Source organism: Macrosteles quadrilineatus, unplaced genomic scaffold, assembly GCF_028750875.1.
Source record: "Macrosteles quadrilineatus isolate MER2022 unplaced genomic scaffold, UCM_ALF_1.0 Scaffold_4__1_contigs__length_99947679, whole genome shotgun sequence".
Taxonomy (NCBI): Eukaryota; Metazoa; Arthropoda; class Insecta; order Hemiptera; family Cicadellidae; genus Macrosteles; species Macrosteles quadrilineatus.
In genome coordinates, this window is record NW_026542597.1 from 4,515,884 (window position 1) to 4,533,037 (window position 17,154).

The following is a 17,154-nucleotide window of genomic DNA, read 5'->3' on the forward strand; positions in this document are numbered from 1 at the left end:
GTTGTTTTCTATTTCGATTTTGCCAGAAAAATGTATAATGGTAACAAGCTCATATCTGGTAAATTAATTAGGAAAAGATTTGTACCAAAATTGCGAGTTACCCCAAAACTCACTAAGCCTTGGCAGACCGATGCTTTTAGATATCAGAATGCTACGGAAAAAAGCCCTCAATAAACAAATCACAAAAAAAAGCAAAAACATAATACCGGGTTTCCCAAAAAGAATGAAGCAAAAGTAAACTGGCATAAATACATAAATTTATGGCATAAGAGGTAAGAATATAATTTTATATAACATTTTTTCCTTAACTTCCTAAGTTTTTGCGACCATGCTATTCCACTGCTTAACTTCTTCATGTTCTCAGTTATTAGCTCAATGAAAGTCAAGTCGGTGTTCTAGCTCAGACCACACATCGTGGTGCATTTCATTAGGCATTTTAAAAATGCTAAAAAACATACTATCTTATATTTGCTGTAAGTGCATGTATAATTGCGATCGTTGGGCAATAGTATAGATAAAACGGCAATATTTTTTATGGCAATAGATACACTTTATCCTTTACAAACCCCCAGACGAAAAATCACAGCATAGATTTCGTCTCTATACAATAAACCATTCACTGTGCTTTCAAATGTGCCTACAAACTGCAACTTTAACTTTTGAAAATCAAAGCAAAAGCAGATTACTGTTGAAGGGTACTTAAAACAGCTTTAAAGTTAGTCATAGCTGACTTGTCTACGACCCTTGATAGCACGTCATTAAGCTGTAGTTTGGATCTATTCTTTCGGGGCACGGTGTATCTATATTAAACACTTCCTAAAAGCCCTAAGACGCATGAAGGGGTGGAATTTACTGATGTATTAAAAATCAAAAGATTGTAGTGTCTGTGTTTCGTAACTACTGTTTAACGTTAGTTACAGGTCACGTAGTAGTTATCAGTAATCTGATCAACCTTGTTACTTCAGCTGGAAAACTGACATGAGTCAAAGTTAAGCTCATTAGTCTCATAAAGCAAAAAAGCATCGCATAAAGCTCATGTATAGTAAAGCAATTTAATATGTGGAATACTCTGTTCATCCGGGATTGGATGAAGTTCGTAACAAGTATATTAACCAAGATAAGTTTTGTGAATCAAGAACGAAATAGAATATTACTTCATATTTAGGGCCATGGTGTGATGCCACTTAGTTTTAACATTTTATTGACATTTGACTGAACAGTATGATATATTTAATCTTAACTATCACAACATTTAATTTTACTCGTCAGATATACGCATACTGATATAAGACCAGTAAAATAAATAAACCCTTTTATTAAATTGATATCATTAGTTACTAATAATACTTATTAAACAAAACAAAAGTTAGAAACTAAAAAAATCATGACAATGCAAATTTCTATATTACATCCAATAAATTTTTGTTGGGGTAAATATTTGTGTAGCCTACGGTCTAGTTTCAAATACATCTTTAGATAATAGATCAAATTAATTCATAAATATTTCTAAAATCCAACTAGCCTACTATAGGCTACTATAGGGAGGCTCGGAAACCTGTGGGGGTTCCTTGGGCACACTTCCTCAGGGAAACCAGAGAAAGGATAAGGTGATTAACTGTCTCAAAATAGCACATCAGAATATTAGGAGTCTAATGCACAAAGTAGATCTGCTAGAAATATTTATTAAAGACGAAATTCCTGATATTCTGTGTTTGTCCGAACATTTCTTGAAAGAGCATGAGATAGAAAATTTAGTCTTAGGCAACTTGACTTATGTCTCTGCTTTTTGTAGAACCAAAATGAATGGGGGCGGTGTGGCAATATGGTGCTCCCCTGGTATAAAACACCGACCACTTGACTGTAAAGCGTTTAGTGTAGAAGGCGAGTGTGAACTTTCTGCAATGTCAGTAGAAGTTAGTAAAAAAAGTAAAATACTTGTTGTAGCAGGCTACAGACCACCGTCAGGTCACCATGATCACTTCTTTGAATTTATGAACGACTGTTTAAATGAATATGCAGCTAAGCACAACAAGGTTTTTGTTCTTGGAGACTTTAATATTGATCTATCTATTGACAGCTTTTCTGGTAGTAAATTTACTGCCATTATGGCGTCATTTGGTCTGTACAACACTATCCACTCGTATACAAGAGAAGCCTCAGGATCATGCACCTTAATTGATCATATATTTACAAACGATCATGATGGCACAAAGAGTGAAGTTATTAAGACTATACTGTCTGACCACAGTGCCCAGACTATAACAACGAACATAAATTTGTCGAACAATGACAGGCAAGTCAAGTTTAAGTATGGACGGAGTTTTAATACCTCTAATATTGAAACGTTCAAATATTATCTAAAAAATGAAAAATGGGATGAGGTGTTCCAAGTGACAAAAACAGAGAATAAGTACAATGCTTTCATAAGCCAGTTTAAGTACTATTTTGAGATATGTTTTCCAGAAAAATTAAAAAGACATATAAAAAAAATCCAATTCACACATTAAAATGTCTGACGAACTTAAAAACTTAAAGGAGCAATGTTTCATATACCACGAAAAAACAAAACATTTACATTCGAATCACTTTTTAAGACAATACTACTTTAGAATAAAAGATAGATTCAGGAGAATAATAAGAGAAGAGAAATCAAAGGCCGTATTAAATATCATCGAGGAATCCGACAATAGAACCAAAGGAATCTGGAAAGTTATAAATAATAACAGACGGAAAAAAGGTGAAAGGGGTATAGACAGTATTCATTTAAAAACTAGTTTTGGTGGCATTGTTTCTGAACCCAAGGATGTTTGTGAGAAACTCAATCAATTCTTTATTAAAACGGTTGGAAGTCCGTTATGTGTCACAAACAACGTCCAAAACAATAGTATAGATAGAAATACAAGCTATCTTTTCCTAAGACCAATTAATCCAGATGAAATAATAAAAATTATACAAAGCCTTAAGAGTAAAAGGTCTGCTGGAGTAGATGGGATATCACCAAAACTAATCAAGTCAATCTCAGACTTAATTTCAACACCGTTAAGTCACATAATAAATAGCTCGTTTGCCGAGGGAAAGTTTCCTAGCCAGCTAAAATTGTCTTTGGTAAGGCCAATCTTTAAGAGAGGAGATAGAAGTTCTTGCCATAACTACAGGCCTGTAAGTCTTGTTTCGACGTTCTCGAAGGTTTTTGAGAAAGCAGTAATTAGTAGGCTGTGCGATTTCCTAGAGAAACACAATATATTAGTTGGAAAACAGTACGGCTTTGTAAAGAACAGTTCCACAACAAAGGCCATACTCAGCCTCATAAATAAAGTAGTCAAAGACATTGATTCGGGACAGTCTGTGGCTGGCATGTTCATTGACTTGAGTCGTGCTTTTGACTTAGTTGACCATGGTCTACTTCTGGGAAAAATGCATGATGCTGGCATTAGAGGCATTGCTCTTGATTGGTTTACATCATACCTTAAAGGAAGAAAGCAGTATGTAGCAATCCCTGCCATCGATGAAACAGGTCTTCTAAAGTATCATCGTTCTGCTGACGCCTCAGTCACGAGAGGTGTGCCTCAGGGTTCCGTCCTCGGACCGACCTTATTCCTTCTATTTATAAACAACTTGCCCACTTGCGCAAACAAGGCAAACATTTGTCTGTTTGCCGATGATACATCTCTTACTGTATCCAGTCATTCTACAGAAACACTTGAGCAATCGATTTTTCTTGAATCTAATAGCCTGCTCCAATGGTGTGAGGATAATCATCTTGTCCTAAATGCAAAAAAACCCAACTTCTCCAATTTAGCATTTCAAATCATCAAACAAACAAAAAACAAGGAACATTTAGCTTACTGTTGGGTGAAAATGAGATCCATCCCTGTCAAGAGGTTAAGTTCCTTGGTGTGGTCCTTGATGAAAATCTTAACTACCACAAACATACCAAACATGTCACAACAAAAATATCAGTTGGTATTTCCATGCTACGTATGCTTAGCCAAACAGTAAATTCAGAAGTCCTCCTGTCTGCTTATTATGGTCTTGTATATCCATATTTATCCTATGCTGTCCCTGTTTGGGGTAGTGAAAGTGAAAAGACGAAGTTTCTTTTCCGACAACAATTGAAAGCCATCCGCATCATATTTTCCCTACCTAAACAACAATCCTGCAAAGACATTTTCCAAAAATTCCGAATTCTAACCTTCCCATCCATATACATTTTTGAAACACTATCGTTCACCAGAAAAAAATATATCTTCTTTTTGTTCACAGATCAACAATAGATATCCACTTCGTAATTCTTCCGACCTTGCAATTCCTAAGCACTCAACTTCCTTCTTCCAAAAAAACTTTCAATACAATGCCGTCAAGCTTTTCAATAACCTTCCTCCTTCCTTAAAGACCGAACAGGATTTAAATAGATTTCAGAAAAAAACTAAAGAATTTTTTGCTGGATAATGCCTTCTGCAGCGTTCGTGAATTTCTTTGCCCTAGAACTGGTGGGGTGAATATGGTAGCATAGTTGACAGTTTTAATTTATACAAGAGAGTTTTTTTTGTTATGTAAATATTGTATTTTATTTTGTTTTGTTGACGTAGCTAATGCATTTTATGTTAATTTTGCTGAATAAACGACTTATGACTTACTTATGACTTATAAACTAGAAACCTATTGAATTCACTCATGATCTAACCGTGTTGCTAGAATATATTTTGCCAGCGAGCCAAAGGCGAGTTGCTGAGATATATTTTGCCATTCGTACTGACAACTTTAAGATTAAATTACAAATGAAAATACAGTGGGTTTTTCCAACATTGGTTTTTACTCTAAGTAAAAATAATTAGTAAAGATTTATTCAGCAAATGGTAGAACTCGTATGATGTTTTTCACGAAGGAAACTAAAACCACCATATAAATACTTGTTATTAAATTGAACTATGAATTCCTTTTCAGTTTCATTACTTAATTGTGTATAATTATCCTTCCTAGCCTGATTGCTGTATTTCTAAAACCGTTTGAGATATTATTATGGAATTTTCACAGCCTTACATAATACAGCTTTGGACCTAAAATTATTAAGATTAGGCAAAATTTGTGTTAGAAATAACAAATAAATAAATCTAAAAGAAACAATTTCGTTAAAAAGTTTGTTTTATTGTCTGATTGAGTATGATAATAGTTTTACCTCCAGTTGTTGAATCTATATCTATAAAAGAGGAACTATGTATGTGTGTGTGTGTGTGTGTGTGTATATATATACGTTATGGACTCCGAAACCACTCACATCTTTCAAGTATGGTTCGAGTGAAGTTTGGTGCAGATCTGTCAAAAGGGCTCTGCCCCAGAGGGTTTTATGTTGGCCAATGTCAGACTTTTTGATCTACAATGTTTACAAATAATTATAATTTAAAAGCGGATGTTTACTTTCACCAACTGCGAACGAACTTCAACCGGGACGTGATTGAGCCATGCGAATTCTTATGAAGTTAAACGGGGCAATGCCCGCGGGTACAGCTAGTATACCATAATAAACAAGCATGCAAAGTTTCATTGTGATAAGTCAAGTATTGAGTTATAGGTACCTTAAGTTTATCAATTTAACATGCGTAGTATATGTACGTTGGGCTCCCCTTTAAATTAATTTAAACAAAGAAAATTAATTAAATTGCCAATTTTAAGTATCCAAAAATATTTAATTAGAGGCAGAGGAAAGGTAAAATTTTGCAGGATCAGCTGTCATTGACCACAAAGGAAAACGCCAATGGATGACGTAATAGTCCAGTAAAAGGGATGTTCAAGTTGGTCATGGTTACTAAATCATTACTTGGTCTAGTCAAGGACATAATTGAGTTATGCTTGGGATAGTAAGTGTTTTTATTTGTAGCTTTGTTTTAATGAGTAAGGGTAAATTGCGAAATTTAGTAAGAATGGCCGTGATCCTTTGTAGTATTCTGTGAGAAGTCTTGTATGATGTTATTCATTTAAGTCCACAATAAACACAATTTTATCCAAATTGAGCACTTTCACGGCCATTTTTAAACTCCCTAGCCTGTTTCTGCAATTTTTATGGTATCATTACATCAGAGTTATTATCCCCGTAATTAAAACACGCGTCACTGACTTTAACTCGGACGCGTCGGGAGATTCGATTGTTTAAACATTTTTAAATGATAAAGCAAAGCTATATGTCTATATAAAACTACATGTCAGCTACATAGCTGCAAATGACGTAACTCTGGTCAAAAATGATGCCAGTAAAGGGTGAGGAGCCTGGTTGCGGCAAACGTAGTTTAAGCTCATGTAGTTTGAAGTATTGGTGGTATTATTCTTTTGTGAAAAAATCCTTGGATCGTCTACGGGTTTTTTTGTGATGGCGTGAATTTTTTAAATTTGGATAGCTAATTTGTTATAGTATTACTGTATTGTTTATTTAACGCCAAAACTTTTATAATTTACTGTTCTCATGTTTAAGAATAAAATAAACTTCTAAAGCTTGGAATCAGTTTGTTTTCTAGGAACGAATAACTAATATAGGTAAATTAAAAATGATAACTACGATATTCTTAATTTCTAATACTGAGAATTTTTAAATTTAGTTTTGAGTATACCTTAAAATGTAATCCAACTATCAAAAAAGAGGATTGCACTCTGTATGTGAGGACGTTTTAACTGAATATAAGAACCGCATCCAATAAGAACTGGATGAAATGAAATGAAATGAAATGAAAAATCCTTTATTTTTTCAGGCAAAGTTAGGGCCACATGGCCCTTTCTTACACTTAACCTGACATTAAAAATATAACAAAATAATGTGACATAGGGATAACTTAATCTAATTAAACATAAAATATTTAACAATTCAAGTACAGTACCTACATATCTAAAAAAAAAAACAACATAAAAATTTAACAAATAGAAAAACACATTCACACACTCTCGCATACACGCATCAGCAAACGCGCAAGGTAACAGCAGCCCTAGGACACGCCAGCCGAGACCATCTTCTCAAAATAGAGCTTTTTTTAGTGCCGCCACAAACTGGGAACGTTTTTCAAGGGTCTTAATGTGTAGGGGTAGGCCGTTCCACAGACGACAAGCGGTAACAACAAAAGCCCTGCCATAAGCTGTGGTCACATGATGAGGTATACGCAATGTGATCGAAGATGATGATGAGTGTGTCGATGATGATTGATTTAAATATAGCTTATTTTGTGCTAACTGCTAAATGCTGTGTATTACTGATCTGCTAATAAATATCTCTTTTAGTAATTTTTTTTTTATCCCGATGATAATATCATAACTGCATTCTCATTTAATTTGTATTGAAATAAATGTGCTAAAAATATGTACTTACACATTATGTAATTTCATTGAGTGTCTAAAACTTGTAACATACTTTAATCATAAAAGAAAGCTGATTGCAGAATAAACTCAGAGAAAAAGAAAACTTTGAGGATAGAAATCGTATGAAAAATGGGAGGCAGCAGCACATATCCTGGATTTGACTTCCGTAACAAACCAATGTTTCACAAAAGACAATACTCAATACTTTCAATACTCAAATAGACATATAATACTAGAATTACCTATTATACGCATCAATGCTTGTTTTGTTCAATCTGGTAAATCTTTTTAAAAAAGCATAAAAATTGCAGATGTTGCATAAACAACAATTATTTTATACAGTTATTAATTGATTAATAAAGTGTATACCAATTCTACTTCAGGTTTTGTAAATATAACCCTTTAAATATATATAAATGAAATATACTATTACACTGTTAACAGAGGTTTAGCATGGTTAATGTCTCATAAAACATAGTTTAGATCAATATTAACTAACCGGATCAATATGAAATCGGGTTGTACATATATACATAGTTAATTATAAAGAACGATAAACTAAAATCTAATATAGTTCTGGCATTTCACTACAGTAAACCCGTTTAGTTAGCAAGAACCATGCATGTTTTACAACTGTATTGATTGCAGCTACAATTGGAAACTAGCACGTCACCAAGCTACCGGGAATACGGAGCGCACGCAATTACTACACTATATTTATAGTGTAGTATATTGACTTCTGAGAAGTGTATTTGCAATATAATTATTCCACTATTCAACCGTATTTAACTATTTTCGATTCACTAGTTGTAAAAACAGCTTATAATAATATTGAATCGCTGCTAGTTTACAAAGATGTTTAAAAAGCTTTTGAGCCTAGAATTATTTTTAAATCCCCTCACCATGTCCAATTCTTTTACGAAATAAAAATTTATTCTAAAAAATGTGTAAATCTTTGTAATACAGAGGTATTATCTGTTTATCCGATCTCCCAAAGTAAGCAAAACAACGGTTAAATCATATTTTATAGGAATCCACATTTCCTTATTTGCATGGTATAAATTGTTTTTCCGCGATGAGTAGAATCCGTAAAACTATTATATAGCTCACCAAAAGAAGATTTAATATAAAAATAAATGAATAATATTACTGTTAAATAGATCCTAAAGCGAAAAAGCTTTTTCCGACGAGAGGTTTTTAATCGTAATTCGTAGCCACCTCCACATTAATAAATTCCGCAGAATGCCTCTGAAACCTCAACGCGTTGATTTGGAAACCCATCTCGCGTTGTAGCTCTAAGTTGGATAAATTGTGGTTTCTTGCTAACAATTTTACAATTGCTTTACTGTTTACAATGAGACTACGGAAAATTCTGATATTAAAAGAACAATGTTTATGTGAATTATATTTTTAGCGTTACTTCAAATGAATGGGTGGACTCTATTTCCAAATTCCAGTCATGTAAACAATATGGACTAGAACTAGTGTTGTCCTTATTATTAGCTATCATTAAGCTTTATTTTAGATAAACATGGAATTTTCACCACGTACCTGAAAGTAAAGTATAAAAATAACACCATATTCGTGTTTTGTATTTTATTTTATATAAATTTTAGTGAGTATAAAATCTTTCATCTTAATATGTATTTATTCAATCGTGGAAACTAAGTCAACAAATTATGATCATATTAAACGTTTACTTCACTTATATTAACCAAAAACCTTGAAGGAGAATATACCCTGGGTAATTGTATGAGTTTCAATTAAAGAATCCACAATTCGTTTTTGAAACAATTTGTCATATGTAATTTTAATCTGGTTTATAAAGAGTATATAGTTTAGGTTGTCATAAGCTAATTAAGCCCTTTCACAAGTTTTCCGGATTTTTTTTAATTATCACGAAACCTAAACTGTTGATACCTGTTAAATTTTTAATACTGTTTATATTAATTTTTTGAGTACTAGTAGGTTGTTAGTTAAAGATTGGCGAACAAATAATTTTGGTTATAAAATACACGTCTAGCTGTTGTTATGCAAAAGACTTATCACAATGACAGTTCATCAGTTGTTGACTTATGATGTTGTAAACATCATTAATGTTTTTGCAATTAGCAATGCTTGTCACCAGCAAACATCACAATTAGCATAAAATTGCCTGTCAAGTAAAATAATTGAATAACAACATTTTCATAATGATTTAAAAACAAAATATTAAGGCTAGTGAAATTACTAACAGATTCTCTTCCAACAGATCTGACTTTAATTATTTCCGTCGTTTTATTACAACTAAGTTTGCTCACACAATATTTAGTGGTAATATACCTATACAAATTTAGTTTATAAGATAAAGGAACTTATCTATGTATGTAAATGTATTTTAATTTGTTTCGAATAATTTACATAACATACTATTCAATATTGAATTCTAATATTAAAATCAATCTTACAACTGGTTTTTTTTCTTACAATCATTATCTGTAAAGTGTTCTCTTAAAATTGGTTGCTTATCAAAATATACTTAAACATTGCCACTTGTCATTTAAGTTTTCACTATTAAAAGAGTGATTTTTAAAATAGTATTTAAAAATGTAGTGATGAGTATTCAAACTATCATTAAAATAAATTAATAATGAAAACCGCATTTATAGTCTTAAAAATATCAATTGGGGTTACCTATCCTATAGTTGCATGATTACAAACAGTAATAAACCCATTACATAGACAATTGTATAGGTTTAGCACATTTTATCCCTCATATATATTTATTAGAAGCATCACTAATACACAATCAACATGTTTACTAACCCTCATTCAAATATTGAATATCTTATTAAATGTAAAGTAATCACTAAACAATGATGCAACAGATCTTAGTAATTAATAAAATTAGAATAAAAAATTGATATTTTTAGCTATAGTGTTCGATTTCCTCGATTTATTGATATTTATTTTGAAACTGTGGACATAGGAAATTGATCTGGAAATATTCAAATATAACTTCGAAAGATTAATTTCTGCATTATTAACCAATCTTTTTGCATTGCGGTTTTTATAAAATGCTTATGATTTAGTCATAAAAAGCAACAATTAGTCGCACTGTTCTAAAACTGCATCGATTTGTGTAAAATAATATTTATCCATCAACATTTCCTTCTACAATAAAGTGATTTATGCTAATACGAAACAAATTCATTCGCCCTCGAGCTTCGTTGTAGAAAGCTCTTAAGAAAATTGGTTCTTAGAATTCTCATCAAAGGATCTTTCAAAGCAAACGGAATATTTGACAAACGATTATAGTTGAAAAGTCAACCAAGTAATTTATCTTTTCAAATCATATTATACCTGACTTCAGCCCGTAGCTATTTGAACATTTAAAACTTAAAAGTTTTAAGTTTCCTTCCAATATAAATATTTTACGCTTATTAAGCATAATCATGACCTTAAATCAAATAAGTTGACCCGATGGTTTAACTAAAACTCTAGTATCTTCTTTAGTAATAATTATAAAAAAAATGTTTCCTGCTTATATTCTGGAAACTCTAAATTATGTTATGCTGACATAATCCAAACGGGTAAATCCAATTCAAGCCTAGATTATCACAATATAAACTTCTGTTATCACTTAAAAACTTAGCTCATACATCAAAAGAAAAATTTAATGTCAAAAAGTAAACTCTTTTGGTGTAAGGTTATTTGTCAAATTTTTTCCATATTTATCATATTTTTCCTATTTTCTATTTCTTGTTTAACCAAAAAGACTATAAAAATGTAGTGCCTCAAAATCCTACCTATATACATATATCTGCATAATATTCGAATGCAAAATTCATTGATTTAAAAGGGCAGAGCTGCAAAAAGTACGAAATGGCCCTAATTGGAATAAGACTCAAGGCTTAAGATGCAAAAGTTTTCCAATTTCCTTGAAGTTTTCCTTCACTTAAGAAAATTGAATGTTTTAACAGTACCAGAACCAAATTTCAAAATGTAATAAACAAATGTGCATGAACTATTTAAAGAAACTATGAACAATCTAATACAGTACAAATAAACACCTACTTTGCATAACGTGTTGGTGAGCTACCAGTTTTAAAAAGAGTGTTTATTTATATACTGACTGTTTTAATCGATATTTTTTAAATTTCCGGTTAACTTTTATTGATTGTTTTAAAAATAGTTTAAATTGGTAAAATCCATCAGTTCTTTTGCTTTAAATAGTACATTAAAACATTTCGGGAATGTGATTTCATATCCGATTTCATATAATTGGGACTAAACACAGAACCATAGAATTAAAATAATTCACCTATTATGACCCGGAAACTGAAGTCTTACTAACGTTTCCAGTATGCAAATCAACTAAAGAAAGGTTTGTTTATTAGTATGGACTGAATATTTTCGTCACACTTTGTTATATATATTTTCTTGTTGACGATTCAGTAATTTATACAGGGTTGAAAAGATTTTCAGGACGGTGAAATATTAAAAAAGGAATAATTAATATAGATCCACAAAACTTAGTAAAAAGCTGCAGGGCATTACAATAATTTTAACACATTATTCAGTGTTACACTACCTCCTTCAGAGGGGCCCGCTAACAGTCAGAATACCATTTTAAAACGTTACCATAGGTTGATTTATACTTAAAATTAAAGGCATTTACTATTAGAATACAATGACGCAAATTTAACTCAAACATAAAACCGAGTAAAAAATTGCAGTCTTTTAAATATTTCTTGAATTCAACGTTTTTTACTCAGCTATATTTTTAGCTTAAATTTGCGGCATTGTATTCTGCTAACAAAGATCTTTAAGTTAATGTGTGTTATTATCCTATGCTACTTATAATTTTCTTCCAACTCCTAGCGGGGACCTCTGAGAAGGTAACGAATAAGCATTGCAAATTCAATGGAGTCATTTTTACTTTCTCCCCTATACCATAGTATATGGAGAAAGTATTGTTTTCGTCAAAATTTTCGAGTTTGAGTTCTGAGTGGATATATTCGTTTTGGGTCCTCCTGGACCCAAAAACCCGGTTTTCGAAGTGATGTCTGTGTGTGTGTGTGTGTGTGTGTGTGTGTGTGTGTGTGTGTGTGTGTGTGTGTGTGTGTGTCTGTGTGTCTGGATGTGTACAGAGCTAGAGACCACACCTGTGGTCCGATTTTGATGGAATTTGGTATGTAGGTTCTAATCCATGGTATCTCGAGGCGTTTTTTTCATTTTTTTGAAATTGTTATTTTTAATGGGGATTTTCCCATAAAAACCCATAAAAAACTGGAAAAATCGAATTTTCTCAAAAACGGCCCGAACGATTTTGATAAAAATTTAGTATGTTGTAGCCCTTTCAATTCTGAATAAAATGGTACCAATCCCATATCTGTAAAAATTATGGTTCAAAAGTTATGGTCAAATATGTTATTTTCCCATAAAAACCCCATAAAAAATTAAAAATAGGATTACAGAAAAAATCCAGCTTTGATTTAACATTGTATGTTATAGTCCTTACAGTTTTAATAGTCTTTTTTAATTTTTTAGAAATTTTTATTTTTAATGGGGATTTTCCCATAAAACCCCATAAAATAACGGAAAAATATGATTTTCCCAAAAATGGCCCGAACGATTTTGATAAAATTTAGTATGTTATAGTCCTTTATATTCTGAACAAAATGGTACAAATCCCATTTCTGTAAAAATTATGGTTCAAAAGTTATTGTAAATTATGTCATTTTCCCATAAAACCCCCATAAAATAACAGAACAATCGGATTTCCCAAAAATGGCCCGAACGATTTTGATAAAATTTAGCATGTTATAGTCCTTTAAATTCTGAACAAAATTGTACAAATCCCATTTGCGTATATATACTCTCACTACTGACACATGATAAAGGTTGTTGACAAACTTATGGGAGAAAGTATGTGTCAGAATGCTGATACCGTTTATTGACTTTTCTGTCCGTTGGGATTGTGGCATTATATTTTAAAAAATTATATCAATTTCCAGTAACTGTGTACCAAGTTTTGAAGCTATATCTTGATAATTTGTTGAAACATTGTTCCAAGACTTTTTCCCACCCTTTAAAAAGTCCATTACCACCGCTTTTGTTAAAACTATTGTTTGTGCGAGCTTATGGGGTTGTTGTTTATTGTTGTTGTTATTTAAAAACTTTTTATCTAAACCCGCATCGAACAGGTGGCACAAACTTGTGCATTCCACATAATGCAGAATGTCTTGAAATTACTTAAATATTTTTAAATAATGTTTTAATACAATTTGTGACTATTACAAACCTATTAGGAGTACCGGTTTATTAGGCTTAGCAATCCATTCCCTACATCAATAAACTAAATTAATCAGTTTTGATCTTAATGTCCGTATCAGAGTATTTAATTGTTATAATAATTATATGCGTTGACTTTTTGTCTGGTTACATAATGTTTCTTTGTACTTTTAGTAAAAAAATAAAGAAAAATAATCATCTGATCACTGATAATTATGTAAATCTTTTTCTAAAAAAATCTACATTGCTATAAGCTTAATCGTCTTAGAACTAATAAATTATATTACAAAAGTGATACGGTCAAATTTGTACTAATTTTTTTAAGGCTATAAACTAAATACAAATATCGACATATGACATACAAAATAAAGTTGAGAATGCGTAGATTTGTCGAAAAGTATTGGTATGAACGAATTGCCTAAATACTCTGAAGGTGGCATTATTTCGCTTATGGGAAAAGAAAGTTTTGCTAGTAATATAAATAATTAATAAGTACAACATAAAAAAATAGAAAAACCGCATTATACTCTTTTGCGTGCTCTTCCTGTTGCGAAGAACGGGTATAAAAGCTTGTATTTTAGTTGCTTAAAGATTTTTAAAATTTCTATTTACTCTGAACAGACAAAATGTATTACGTAAAAATAAGGTTTTCGAAAGTACAATCCTCAATTTTAAGAACAAAGAAGTCATTTATGGAGTTGCAGATGAATATATAATTTAATGCTATATTTGGGAAATATAATACACATTTAACACACTTGGAAAACTTACAAATAGTTTTTATTCCAATTACATTAAAGCTGCTGTAATTAGTTTTTGCTTTGAATATGTTCATACTTTTCAGTTCTTCAGTGAAAAAATCCATTTTTAGACTAATTATCAGCTTTAATTATTTTTCAAGTCACCTTAAATCGTTTAACCCTAAACAAAAAAGTTGAGTTCAAAAGAAAAAAGCACATTTTGAGAACAAAGAAACCAAGTGCAGTTACAGGTAGGGCAGGGTTGTGCAATGCGAGGGGTGTTTTGAGGGGGGGGGAAGTGTGGTCGATGATGGACGCCACAGGTAGCACACAGGTGCCTCTGGACTTACTGTTTCTCTTGGCGCTCATGTGGCCATACAGACGACTCAGGTCAATCGCCATGACAGTCTGCGGCCAGGCGACACAGGCCACTGCCAGGACACAAGCCACCATGAGGCGCAGTTGGAGGGACGCGCGGGCCATCTTCACGGGATCCTGGAAGCGACTGGACTGACGAGGCTGGGGGCCGCGGAGTCTGCGCGTGTACTACCCCCTCCCCCGCCCACGCTACCCCCGCAGCATCATCTGCATTTGTCACGGGTGTCAAAGAAACAGCGAGATCCAGTGGCAAAGTGGAAACTGGAAACTGGAGAGGTGTCGGTTACAGAAGATATCTTTGTCGCAAAGCGCGAATGCTAAGATTCCTGGTAGAAGGGTGGGTATTCAGATAAAATGTATAAAATAGGATCTCTCAATCTGTTGTAAGCCCTTACCTCCAGTTGTTTAAATGATTTATGGAATTTATAGTGGTAAAGGTTCAGCGTAAAATAAAAATAATTCTGATAATTGCTTTATATCATGCTAAAATGACCATTATGTTAATTATTGTACCACATGTAATCGTTAGAATATTAGAATTACAACTTTTGTATTCATAATGAGAGATCATGACACCAGCGGTTAAAAATTGTAATTCATAAGAAAGAAAGAAAGAAGAAATTTATTCATAGAAGACAAGTACATGTTAGTACATCAAGGATGTCTTTCTTGTGATATATTTATTATATTTTGTATTATCTTTGCAGTATTACTCTAAATTAAGCTTATTTGTTATGTTGTAATTTTAAATTCAGATGTAAATATTTCCAATTCTTTAACATTCTCATAGTTTTAGACCTATAGTCGGACAAAGGACATGACAAGGGACTGGGAAAAGACTACATATTTAGATCATTCAACAGAAGTGATTTAAACACTTTGTTTCGTATAACATTTATTAAATGGACTGAAAATAATATGCATTGTCCATTTATTAGTGTGCCTACCTAGACATTCCGTCTACCTAAACAAGAATTTCTTTCAGCTTCCGCAAATTGGTTTCCTTACAGTTTCTTTCCGGTGTTGAAAGTTTGAAAATTGAAATCTTTGCGTTGTATGAAATTACCTCGTTTTACACAAGATACGTATAGTTTACTGCAACAATATTGCGATTATTACAATTTATTAGTAGTGCCTTTCTGTACATTAAGCTTGTACAGAAAGGACTAATCGTTACTCTTAATATTATTTAGAGCATAATACCATACGACCATTCAATAAGAAGAGAAACAAATTACAATTGTTAGTCGAATGGTTAGTCCATCAGATGCATTGGGAGATAACTTTATGCAAGTATCAAATATCGACCATAATAAGTATGAAAGGTTAATGTTAGTTGTTCTTTAAATAGCTGTTCAACCATTCAACTAAGGATAGTCTCAACTCTTGGACCTTTGTCATCTGCAAACGTTGGCGTTGAACGGTCGAAAGGTAGAGTATTTCCTCATACTGTAATAAAAAGATGTTTTTAAACATTATACTTATCATAAAAGTTTTGTAACCGTTAGAGATAAATCGTGAATCATGAGGTGTTAAACTGACTAAGATTAAAGCAAGGATCACCTCATCCCGAGAAATGTAAAAACTTTCGTCTTTACGGTGGTAACAAACTTTATGACTTGACAAGTAAGTTTAAACCTACGCTTTAACATCACATCACCCTATACGCTCGACCTGGGCCTGATTGGCTGTAAGAGTTCTCTCTCTCTTTTCCTATAAGAGGGAAGGTCAAATATGATGTTTTAATTTTGAGTTAAAATATTTGATCGTCTCCATCATTTATTGATTAAGGACTTTTTTATATAAATGGTGGATCATTTATATAAAAAAGTAAATCCCTAGTAAGCCCTGGGATTTACATCAACCAGTTACTTACTTTGCTACTTAGGTCTGTTGTGTATCGTCTGTCTGACCTTCCTCAGGGGGATTTTGATTTAAGAAGACAATAGAGGACCCATGCTTCTCCGCAGCGTTAAAATAAATATAATATCCGAGAAATAATTAAATTTATTATTTTTGATTAAGTAATACAGTATCTTGAGCTTAACTGATATGATTCAAATGAACAATAGCTCAAATTAAAGCCTAGAATTTACGTATATTTTGAGTCTAAAACATAAAAAATTCGAACATAACTGGAGCTTTAGATTTTTAATCACAGAAAAAACCTTATGAAAAATAGGTTTTATGTTGGTTGTTCACCTTGCGTTTGCTTGAAACTTGTCCGATTTGGATAACTAATAGCTTAAACGAAAGCCGGTTTTCACTAAAAGGTTCTTAGAACAAAATGTATTTCGTTTACGTATAAGCCGAGTGGGATTATAAATAAATATATGCCGATGCTTGATGGCAAATCTGTGCGTGCATAACCTTAATTTGAGACCTCGGTCATGAAAATCGGTCAGGTAGCAGAGACAAACGAACT

General features: G+C 32.4%; 1 protein-coding gene across 1 annotated transcript in view; it reads right to left on the minus strand.

Annotated features, from left to right (window-relative positions):
* The window catches only part of LOC128992264 (IDLSRF-like peptide), a 118,895-nt gene extending 104,044 nt beyond the window's left edge, over positions 1–14,851 (minus strand). The window contains exon 1 of the mRNA XM_054415750.1: positions 14,702–14,851. Within this exon, the coding sequence (XP_054271725.1) occupies positions 14,702–14,834 (133 nt within the window). The 5' untranslated portion in view covers positions 14,835–14,851. The remainder of the gene's footprint in view (positions 1–14,701) is intronic.
* Between the last annotated feature and the right edge of the window lie 2,303 nt (positions 14,852–17,154).